This window comes from Hermetia illucens, chromosome 4 (genome assembly GCF_905115235.1).
Source record: "Hermetia illucens chromosome 4, iHerIll2.2.curated.20191125, whole genome shotgun sequence".
Classification (NCBI taxonomy): domain Eukaryota; kingdom Metazoa; phylum Arthropoda; class Insecta; order Diptera; family Stratiomyidae; genus Hermetia; species Hermetia illucens.
The window spans coordinates 56,003,142-56,015,707 of NC_051852.1; the positions used below are offsets into that span (position 1 = coordinate 56,003,142).

At 38.8% G+C, this 12,566-nt stretch overlaps 1 protein-coding gene across 5 annotated transcripts in view; it reads left to right on the top strand.

Moving 5' to 3' along the window:
• Nucleotides 1–9,158, top strand: part of LOC119655752 (1-phosphatidylinositol 4,5-bisphosphate phosphodiesterase) — a 317,000-nt gene extending 307,842 nt beyond the window's left edge. For all 5 annotated transcript variants that reach the window (XM_038061808.1, XM_038061805.1, XM_038061809.1 and 2 more), the window contains 2 exons: nt 172–261; nt 7,012–9,158. In XM_038061808.1, the coding sequence (XP_037917736.1) occupies nt 172–261; nt 7,012–7,080 (159 nt within the window). In that variant the 3' untranslated portion in view covers nt 7,081–9,158. The remainder of the gene's footprint in view (nt 1–171; nt 262–7,011) is intronic.
• Nucleotides 9,159–12,566: the final 3,408 nt, after the last annotated feature.

Consider the following 12,566-nt stretch of genomic DNA (forward strand, 5'->3'; position numbering starts at 1 on the left):
TGGACTTCTTTGGGTATGATCTATGATACTTGAAAAACTTCCAAAAATTTAGATACCTATTTTGGATCTTTATAATTCACAATTCACAAGATAATTTTCGAGACATTTTGCGTACTTACTACAAAATATTTTGGAATCCACTTTGACTAATATTATTATTTTCAATTGCAGCAAATTGGAATGAAACAAAATCGTGAAAAGGAAAAGTTAAAAGTCAGCCATGACAAGCAAGTCGAGGAGCTAAGCAATGATGTACAAAAGGTACTACATGATCCGGAAACTACTGTAACCAGTATAGAAACTGTACTTTAGCCCTAGAATCATCCAAAACCATTCATAAAGAGTAATATATTGTCCATTTCATTTTTATTATTTTGTATAACCTTTTCGTAAAAATTCAAATTAAATTTTCCCCTTGTTTCTTAACACACACACTAGTGTAATTTGCCGCTCTTACATTTTTAATTACCAATAAGGGTTATATTTCGTTCCTAATGTTACCCAAATTATAGTACTATCAATCAGTCATGACAAGATAGAGTAATCATTATGGCATTGTTCAGGCTTGATCAACTTCTCTTAATTTTTTGCTTTTATTTTTTACTTATGGCTAATATTTGTCAGTTTGGAATGCTCTTTTTGAATCATTTTGGGTGCACTACCTTCATGATAAATAGTTCCGAAACTCCCTTTTCTTCTTCCTAGACCTGCAAAACCTGCTCAATAATATACTTTTATATCTCAACCCAAACAAGAATTATCTGGGCAAAAGAGAGAATTGGTTGAAAGTAAAACGACGTCGATTTTTCTTTGTGGGTTAGGTGATTGTACTTTTCAACCAATGTCTCCCATGAATGTTAGTTTTAGGGCTTTCTTCTAGTTTTTACTGTTGATCGCCCTTTAAAATGTTCAGCTATTTCACCTGCATTGGTAGGTGAATTAGAAGAAAATATTTTCATTTATCCAACTTTGTTAGATTCAGAAGTGGTACTTTCTGGAAGCTCTCCGGTCACTCCACATTTTGCAATGTAGATATATTGCTTTCTCATCACTCTGCACTTTCAACAAAAATCGCTCGATTTCAGATGATAATTAGACCAAATGAAAGCGTCAAAGTAGAATTTGTCATTCCATTTTGCTGCGAAGCATATATAAATCCCTGCAGTCATTGAATAAATTTGTCCTGTTCAGGAACCTAGTTAGCACCTCGGTCATAAGTCTTATCTGGATGGAGTCGAGAGGTTCTCAAATCTCTATAAAAAGTGTTCCGTCGATTTCGCTTCCTCATTACGGGATGGACACGTATCATCTTGGATAATTCCTATTCTGAACATATGCCCAGCTAGTGAATTGTAGCCAGTCAGAATGCCCACAATACTTCTGCAAGTCTTCCTGCTTTTCGACAGGATAAACTTTGCAGTATGTTTGTTGGGCTCTGACAGGAAAAGTTTAGTCTGCCTCGCAGCATTAGGACTTCGCCACCTATCATTATGGGAAGCTTGTTCCCAGTTTTCGATAGTAGCATCAGCCAATGCTACCGACACCCCAATTGCTGGTTCCGGTCCAGGCATGGGGAAAGTTCTTTTGCTAAGGTATCCGAGATTTCATTTCCCTCTACACCACGATGACCAGGTGCCCAGAGTAGATCCACCGTTGCGTTGCGCAGATACTTGTAGTTCAACGTACAACAAACGCGAGCGAGGTTAAGGATGAAAAAAGATATTAAATGCAAGTTCACTGCACGCAATTTTGTGGCACAATGTACAAGAGTGCTCTCCTCGCTTAATCACTCACAAAAACGTAGTGATATCATCCGTTACGCCCTCGGCAATTAGATTTGCAATTTGTTGAATTAGTCTGGTTTGGTTTTCCGAGGTCGTAGTAGGCGTTCTTTCGTTATGATGTAGTAATTAATTGCAGAAAATCAAAAGCGCCATCCAATTCCGAATAATGTAAAGTCTTATCACAGTGGGCCACGCTAGCTCTACAGGGGTAACGTGGATAAGTCTGAAATTTCTGCTCCTAATGAGCCGATTATAAGTGGAAGCCACTATTTTGGATATTCAGTATCCATCGGAGGCTCCCACAATGTACCAAATTCTGCCTTGAATATGCCCTAAAAGAAAAAAAGCACAAACAGATTGGTCCCCACCTCCTTTGCGTGTCTCCAAGATTTCGAAGCCCATAGCTTCAGCCCCTGGTAAAAAAGTTCCCCAAAACAAAAGGGACGTGTAAATAATCACTTACGATGAACGCATCCCTAGAAATATGAAGGAGAAAGGCTCGAGAGCTTCGAATCCTCAAAACTACGTTTACCGCTTCAGAATTGTCGAGAAGGTACCAACTTCCTTCACGGAGGAGGAAATCCTCCAATGATCCACCTTCCGAATAAAAAAATTCTCAAAGTCCAATTGAAGAAACTCGGAGAGTCTCGCAGAGTTTCTTTTAACTCTCAAATTCACATTCGAGGGATCTGACCTTCCCGAAAAAATTGTTTTTGACTATACACGGCTGAATGTAGAATACTACATTCCCAAACTCTGCCAATGTGGCAAATCGGGAAGACTTGGTCACTTTTCCAATCACTGCAAAGCATTAGATGAAAGATGCCTAAAATGCGGCAAAACTCCAGCATGCAATGATGCATGCGACCACCAGCCCTGACCACCAAGTCCGAGACAAATCTTGCCGAAAATGGTTGGAGTATCTATAACACCACCAAATAACTCCCATCCAGAATGACACGATTCGAAAAGTTTCAAGGAATTTTGCCCATTATTATGATGTTCGTGGTTCATATTTAGAAAAAACTTTCCTGTTTTTCACCAAAAAGAAGTCCTTACCCATCAGAAACCCACAAGAGAACATTAACAACATTGTCAGAGGAAAACACTCCTTGAGAACAATGCCACCGGGACCCCCACCTATAACCGAGCGATCAGATAGTCTCTGACTATCAAAAGTTGTTAAATGGGATGTTAAAAGCAATTAGTACAATTGCAAAGAAATTGAATAATCAAGAATTTAAATCCAGCTTCCATCTTTCCCGCAAAACGGCAGATAAAATTAACTATTCCAGTGAAAGCAGCAAACGGAGCGGATTCTCCAACATATTATACAAAGTCTACGAAAAAATAAATAAATAAATAGTGATATTGGCAGAAATTTGCGACTACTTCAGTCAGCGGCAACCACCACAGCCCAATCAACCACTTTTGCTATCCAAAGGTCAGATCCACCTACAAAACATAACACTTCCCACAGAAATAAAAAATATCACCTCATGCCTACACGCGAAAGTACGGAATGTCACTTTTCGCGACGCCAACCGTCAGCATTGAAGCGCCAAAATTGGGGAAATAAGCCGATCCTCCAATCTCTCAGGGGTTTGGGCCCTCATCCGACGAATCTGGAACTTCTCGCAGGATACTTAACCAAAAATCTCATGGAATGACGGATACAACATAAAACACCATGATCTGCTAAGGGCTCAATACCACCTACCGTCGTGGTTATCCCCATCTCAACCAACTATGGCCACATCTGATCAAAGTGCTCTCAAAACACAGCCACATCAACTCCAAGGGTGGATGGGATCAAATATAGCATGTTGCGCAGCCTGATTGAGTCTTGAACATGGCTGTAGAGTCTTTAAACTGTCCTTGGGTGCAGAAATCGGTGCCACTTGAATAGAGAATTATTTCTGTAGTATCAATCGCAAAAACGAACAATCCCAAGGATGTCTGCAAATTCAGACCAATTTCGCTAATCAACGTATTTGCCAAAATAGCCAATGCAATAGTTAGAGACCGGAGGATTTTGAGAGATTTTGAGTATTTGCCAAACCAAAACTCTGCTTACAGGAAGCATAAATTCACAAGAACATGTCTAAATGAACTTCTGTTACACAAAACTTCGGAAAATAGAAAAAATGCATGTATCAGCCACTTCTTTTGACTTCGAAAACGCCTACGGAAAGGTTGAGCTAAGCCAGCAGAAATGTTTTACATTAACATCGACAAGCCCAGTACCATGAGATTGGTCAACATCAGGATTAGGGATGAACTGAGCTCACAAACCAGCCATATCAAATTCCTTGGCAAAACGATAACCACTTCATTTTTATGTTTTTCTAAGAAATGCACATCTGCAACCAACACGCTGCGAACAGTGTTCGGTATCAGAAGTGGGCTGCACCCCAAGCTTAATGCTCTATACGGAGATTAATCGGACCAAATCTGGACAATTTTACAGCCTCTCAACTGCGAAATTATGCAGGACTCGCCAAATCCACCCCGACGCATGCAATTTTGGTCAGATCAAACTTGAAGGAACACCCCCAGAACCCGAACCACACTGGAACACAGCATTACCCTCAAGCCCATTCGACCCCAAATTTGAGCACAATGTAGCCGATTTGATGAACTCGAAAATTATGGCTTGCATCAAATTGGCACTAATACAGCACCCTCGGATGATTCTGCAGGCGGCGCTGTTGTGTTCTCCATGTCAGGGGAATGTTTACTCTTCAATCTTGGTGAGTTTGCAGTTTGCAGTTTGGATGGAAGGCCAAATTGCTGAGTTAGCCGCCATCATATTTGCAATTCGTATCTCAAATACTCACCTACTATTTCAGAAGTTCATACCATTTTTGAGGATTCCCACCTTGACAAAGTTCAGCTAATTTGACTACCGGCGCACTGGGGAGTTCCTATCAATGAGACTGCCAAAAAAACTATCGTAGCTGGTACACCCACATACCTCCTCCCGTCCTGGAGCAACAGACTAAAAATAATCACTAAGAAGACCATGAATGTCTGGAATGAGGAGTATCAACAAACCTCTACCAACGTATATATCGTCCCACAAATTCCAACCAAGTCCTGGTCCTCCACGCTAGAATCTGAAACTCGGAAATTAATTAACCGATTTTCACCAACCACACCTTCAATAAATTCCTCCTGGCCAGGATAGGTGCCTCAACCACGGACTGCGGCGACGCTTGCGGTGAAGTTAAACCCAATCACCGCATCATCTTTCGCTGCATTTAATTCCAACAACTTCACCTACGGCACTCCCTTTTCAAAAAGCAGAAATGTTTGGCTGACCTCTTTAATGGCATGAAACACGAAAAAATCACTAAATTATAAACTTTCGTTGAAGACTCAAACGTCGGTATCAGTTCTTGACCATAAACTGAAAACAAAAACTTGGACACAAATAAAACCAGATTAACATTAGCAGCATTCACATCAATCAAAATCATGGTCCTGTTGCTTTTCCGGATTTCATCCATATAATTGATTCCTCGATTTCTGCAGTGCTGACCAAATATCGGCAGTGCTTGTGGAAACGAAGGATGAACAAAATCTTCTGTTGAAATCTGCTGGAAGTGTTCCCTATTCGTTGCGATTCTCTCGCTCCTGTGAATTTACCGATTGGCCAACGTTCTGTCGACGACAAACTTATGATAGAGACGTTTCTTTCCACGGATCTTCATGTGAACATGTCATTCCAAAATCAGGTATTTCTTTAGTTGAAACTTACAAAGCTTGGCGGGCTTTATATATCGCGTTTTTAATTTGATTCTACGTTTCCGGATAGCTGCGTGGTTAGAGCCCAAGGCTGTCATACGGAAGGTGGCTGTTGAAATCTCACTGGTGGCAGTGGGATTTGCATCGTGATTTTACGTCGGATGATACCAGTCGACTCAGGTGTGGATGAGTACCTGAGTCACATCAGGGTAATAACCTCGGGCGAGCGCAATGTTGACCACATTGCCTCCTATAGGGTGCTATAATCCTTTAGTGTATCGTTTTTTTTTGGGTAGGGTAGGTGAATGCATTTACGCACACAGTGTTGGACTCCCGGTTCAGTACGTTGTCAGACTACCAACTAAACAACTCCGCATCGTCAGAGAGCTAGCTTGGAACCGTTTGTCACATTACTTCGGAGTAATCCCCGAACTCTCCCGCCTTGCGGAGCCTTCAAATCAGGGAATTCCTTTCACCAATGAGAGGGGACAGGAGGAAGGGAACTGTCAGTTCAGGGAACCCCCTGCTACCCGGCAACTCCACCAGTCGAGCTCTATCTTCTTAGCAACGAGACGGACCCGAATGTAATTGCAACACGGTTCCACCTGTCAGCACTCCTCATCATCTCTTCGACAATGTTGTCCGGAGAGAGATCCCTTGTGCTTAGTGTACCGTTACGGTCTTGGATGCAGTACTCTAACACACTTTAAGGCCCTGATCCAAATGGATCGTTGCGCCAACGATTATTATTATTACGTTTCTTCGACGTTCTTAATGTGTTCACGTGAGTCTCCATAAAATCCACAATACGCTCGCCACCCTCATTGCATATTTCAAATCCTTTCCTCCATAGCTTCTGCTGTCTGCCTTTTGACTCACATAATTATTAAGATGGCCCGCATCGGCAGGTATGTTACAGGCTTCATCAGCCGATCATCAAATCGCGTCGACTGAAGTGGGATTTTTCCGAGGCGTGATAATTTTTATAACAGCATTGAATGGGTTTTCTTAATCCCGCCTACGCCGGACATGTCATCAAGATGATTAAGAATAGCGGCCCTAAAAACAGTTTGACTTCTATCTCTCAGCAGGTTCACTATCGGTGTAGAACAGACCGTACTTAACTAAATATTCAACCCATTTCTTCAACACTCTCAAATGTCATCAATTATTGGAATTTTTTTCGAAAATCAAAAACTCTTTTTAATTTTCCTTCCTGACTTTAAAAATTCCTACATATTTTTCAAAAAAATCCTAGCCCAATATTTATCAACCACCTCAGAGAGAGATGAATGCAGATATTTAATTTTGCTTGCCGAAGACATAATTTGATAACTTTTTGTTTGAATACTAACTTGCAATGAATTTTTTTTTAATTCAACGCTTACCAAATGTTTAGTTGAACATAGTTACTGTTTTGTTTTAATTTCGATCAAAACTTAACTTCAATGAAATTAACTTATGAAAACCCCTGCAGCTTATTGAAATGTACAAAATGGAGGAAGCAGCCTACAGCATGTCAGGAAAACGAGAATTTTTCGCCTAAACAAAACAAAACTCGATATCATGCGATGGCAGCACTAAGTTTAGTGAAGGTAATGACAACATATGAAATGTAAAAAAACCAAATCATTAATCCATAAGGTAATGAAAATATAAAAAAAATCAAGAGAAAATGATCATGCGTGATACAATACTATTTAAAAAATATGTTAGAAATTATATTTACAGAGAAACTATAAATGAAAACGTTCAAGAACAAGCAAACAAGAGAACATAGAACTTGACCTCGACGGAATTGCAAACGAATATTAAATATAACGCGTAGATTTATTAGAGAGTTTAAGAAAATACATCCACGTCAAGTGAAATTCCATATTCGTACATATACATATATTTATGAGCGATTTGTTTAATTAATAACTTATTCCTAATTTATTTCACATTTACACTTAATTACAAAATGAATTCTGAAAGAATTGAGCAACTGAAAACTATGAAAAATAACGATTACACGTAAGTTGACGACTTGTTCTTGGGAGATGCTTTTCGGGTCCTTATTTCGTGAAAGTCATTTTGAAAATGAATGGAATTTACAAATGTACAATGAATAGTATCGAAGATTTCATCTGAAATGAAAAACCAAAGTTACGATTGTTGTCTTTAGGAAAATTTTAAAATAGAAATCAAAATTTTAACTATTTGAACGTGATATATATTTTATTAAGTCGAGGAATATGTACATTTCTCCACACTAAGCGTAGAAGAAATAATTGGATACGAAAATTGGGTGCACACTATTTGTTATTTTGTTTACAAACTTCGTTTCTACGAAAGATTGAGGAATTGATTTGGATTTGTTCTGAATTGTTTTAATGCCAAGTCAGAAACCCGTTGAAGCAGCAAAGCAGATTCGTTTCTGGTATCGGAAAAAACACTTTCAGATTCTGTTAAGAAAACTGTCATGTCTAGTTTCAGTTAAAAAGGACGTAACCCAATGTCTAGTCAACACATACCGAAGGCAGTAGATATACCAGCTTCAAATGCATATTTCAAAAATATCGTTCAATTATTTGCTATGTTTGCGTTTGTAAGAAAATCAAGGAGCATTCATCAATTCTGAAGCACTTTGAAATTATTCCTGCGTTCAATTCAAACGACAGCGAACCATTTGTCAATTCCCTCTCTAAAAATAACAAGGAAGATTAGGAGTAAGTAGCGTTCATTGAAATTTCAAAATGAAGTATACACACATAAAATATAATCATTGAATTATTCAATTGTATGTGTTGGTTCTTTGTTCCTTCTGGTTTTCATTCAAGTCCTATGTATTTACCTCGAGAGTAAGGAATCTAAGTACACATTCAAGTGTATCGCGAATTGGCCTTTCAAAATTTAAGTGTCGATATAAGAAACAATATATATAGAAGTATGTATGTAGTCATCTACAAACCCTAATTTTAAATAGATCATTCACGTAGGTAGTCTTTGAGGAACCAACTTATTTTCTGGACTACCCTCATTGATCGTTTTTTTCAATTTGTGCCAAATTCTCAAGTTTTTACTAGTGTCGACTTTTTAAAATTCAAATTTGTATGTTCCATTTGAAACGAAATCATCAACGGTGAATGTTTCAGAAGATTCAATTGATGAAACGGGAGTTTAGAGCATATTATGTACAACAAGACAAACTGCAAAACGTACTCGGTTTGCAGAATACAAGCCACATTGGAATTTGTTAGCCGAGACCAGATCAAAATTTCGATGGAAATCTGATCTCCAATTTACCTACAAGAAAGCAAGTTAAATGCGATATATTTGAAAAAGAGTTACTACCGACAGCAAGCAAACACATTATTTAGTTCACTTTAGCATCAGATCCATTACATCCCACAAATAGTACAGAATAACACGAAAGGATGAACGACGGTTATTTATCGAATTGATTCATTGGTGAATGCAAATGTATGATTGAACGATTGAACATGAAAGTCTTATTCATAAAGTTACTGTGAGGAACTGAATCTAAAAATGTATTTAAATTATTATATTCTACTTACAAATATAGAAAAAACTATATGTGAAGAAAATATAAATGATTAAATAAAAAAAAAATAGATCGAACTGTTTTTCTTATTATTGCAGACGCATGCATGCTCAATTACGACTACTAGTGTAGTGGTAACATACTTTTTCCTATAACTTATTTATTTACAATACAGAATTAATGTTCTTTTTGGAAGCAGCAAAGAATAAACCCGCCTGTCGTTGAAGAGTCTTGTATGTTTCTCGATCAAACTGTCGGCGACTCGGCCAATGTATCCATTAAGGGGGTCATCCCGTGTGAAGGCCGTTTTTTTTTTCGCTGTTTTTAGAAATTTTTTTGTGAAGAACTGGATAAAGATCCAAATACGAATTTTTCACCATAGATTTATTAATATCTTAAGCATGCGTAGTAATTTTTCCACTACGATAGCATTGTTCGTTATTGAAATACAAAGCAACTTATACACCCATCTCCAAAAAAAAGTGTTTCTCTGCTGCCACGCTAGAGGGCGCTGTGATCACCTTAGAGAAAAAAGTAAACGGCATTTTAATGTCAAGACCTAACTACAGTCCGCAAACTAGGATTATTAGGAAATATTAAAAACTAAATTTTTGGCGCCGTGTTAAACTGTTTTTTGGGAATTTTGAAGTTTTTTAAGGTTTCTTTATTGAATAAAAAAAACCACTGAATGAATCGCAATTATCCTAGTTTGCGGACCGTAGAAATGTGTTCTGAATCAGTCGTGAAAATTTCAAAGAATTTCTTTGGATAGATTTTGGGCTATGGTGGCAACCGATTTTCAACATGAAGTTTCGAGAAAAACGCATTTGAAAAGTAGAATGCGATTTTTAGTTATAAAACCTTAACTGACCATTAATTTGCTATACCTAATCTATAAACCTTAGGTTTCTTCAAGAAACACATGTACAGCCGTGACTTCAATTCTTGTCTTTTAAGTGAAGTCGTTCGAATGTCATTCGGACTGATAAATACCCGCTTTGTTACGGCGATCGACATAAATCTGGCATGTGACTTATTACGTGTAAAACACTATAATTCCGAACGACTCCGAATATCAAAAAATCACTTTGCCCATATATTCTACACTATATCTAGATATAATTGATGCCAGAAAAAAAATTCTATTCCGCGGACCCGACACACGGGATACCCCCTTAAGACTGGCGACTGACGATGAGAAGCTACCCACTACAGCTGGCGTACATCAGCATCAAAAATCTGAAGTTTGATGCCCCTTTAGGTGGAGCACTCACAACGGAAATTTTCCGTGGAATCCACTTCCGCACTACAGGATGAACATGTATCATCTTGTAGAATTCCTATTCTGAGCAAATGCCCCACTAGGGAGTTATGACCAGTCAGAATGGACAACAATTCTAAAGTCTTCCTGCTTTTCGGATGAAATGCAGTGTGGTTGTTTAGTTCTGACAGGAAAACTTAGATGCGCCAATACTACTAACACTCCAATTGCTATCGGGAGGGGGCGAGGAAAACTCTTTTACTAAAGCATCCTAGCTTTCATCAAACCGCACTTGTCAAACAGGAAGAAAAAGAACAGGAGAATACAACTTTGAGACCGTTGACAATTTCTGCTATCTATCTATCTCCTATCTATCACCATAGGGTCAAAGCTCTTACTGTACAGGACAATGATCTTGCCAGTCCTCATGTATTCCTCGGAAACTTGGGTTCTTAGCAAGAAAAATTACGAACTCGTTCGGGAGAAGAATCCTCCGAAGAATTTTTGGCCCCCTACTTGAGGATGGACGATATCGTAGCCTACACAATGACGAAATCTATGACCGTCCGGTTGTGGATAAAATCCGGCTCAATAGGTTACGGTGGGCGGGTCACTTAATCCGTATGGATGAGGATGATCCCACCCGGAAAGTCTATAAGGGCAATATCTATGGTAGAAAAAGAAGACGAGGCAGACCCTGCCTAAGATGGAGCGATGGCGTAGGCCAGGATGCCAGACAGCTTTTAGGGATATCGTGGATTTTGGTGGACCTCGGCGCAAAACCGGGATATCTGGAGTTCCTTATTAAGGCAGGCCTAGACCGGATACCGGTTGTTGCGCCGTTGATGATGATGATGATCCTAGATTTCAATTTCCCCTACGCCTTAGTAACTATCTACCCACAGCACTTCTACCGTATTGAATCTAGAAAAAGATTTCAAACGGTTTCTACATTCCTAAACCGCAGGTCCCAAAAAAATTACGAAAGATCGGTGTACAACGAGGCCCCGAAATGGAATTCCGAATAGGGCTGCTGATCGATTTAGTTCGTATTTGGTTATTATAGTTTATTACTAATAAAAATAATAAACCAGAATCGTTTTTGACACTGAAGTTCAACAAACAAGTCAAAAATTCATTATATTGCTGTGTGATGACGTTCGTGTCAGAGATTCTTACATCGATGAATTTTTCTGGCCCACATTCGGAGTTTAAAAATTCAAATTTAAGTCTTCGAACTTCAGCTGCAGAAGAAGAATTTTTATCTGTGTGGTGACACTACCCCGTTTGGCCGCTCGAAATGGCTTGCAGATTTTTGACAAGGAGACACAGTTAGGACGCTCACAGACGAGGAGAACAAGTCGTTCTCGGACATGAAAACTGATTAGATTTGTTGTGCCGCGGAGTAGCAACATTTCCAGATCGAGGCAAATTCGCAAGCTCTGAATCACAGTCACACTTCGAGACTTCGCGTGCGGCCAGTGCTTTATCTCATCGAAATTGATCGTTAGAAATGTTTACCCCGGGAATATCAGTGGCACACTGAGCAAGTGTCTGGAGAGCTAACCCGGGGCGGCTTGTATGGGAAGTATCGCTGAAGTCAATCCAGCTCTGATAGATTTGGGACAATATGGTTTTCTGCTGTCTGAATCTGTTACGGATCCGAACTTCGTACAAGGAATGAATTCATTGAAACCATTAACTGAGTTGCACTACAGCCTCAAGGCAAGGGACACCCCACAAACACATATAAAAATATATTCCCAACTTGAGCATTAATGTTGTAATAAATCACATATACATGTACCCCGTACAATCAAAAGAAGCATAGAAATAATTGAAGTAACAGAAATCAACTTCTTTTGAGTAGAGATGGGTAGATGATGTATGTAATACAGTATTTCTCGGTTAATTGCGTCCCTTTTAATTGATTTTCCCTTTTTATTGCATTAAAAGTAAGAGCAAATTTTTGTCCCTAAGAAAATGTCCACATGTCTTCCCGCTTAAATGCATCCCTTTTTATTGCGTTTCCCCTTTAACTGCGCGACCATTTTTAGATTTTCGTACAAATGTACATGTAAAATTTCCCGGTTTTAATGCACAGCTAAAAATTGGTTGAAGAAATCGTAATAGACTTAAATGAATATTAGTTGTAATACAGAAAACCCAACAAATGTATATGGCATCACTGAAATGTTGTTTTCTTTCTGTCAAATGTGTCACT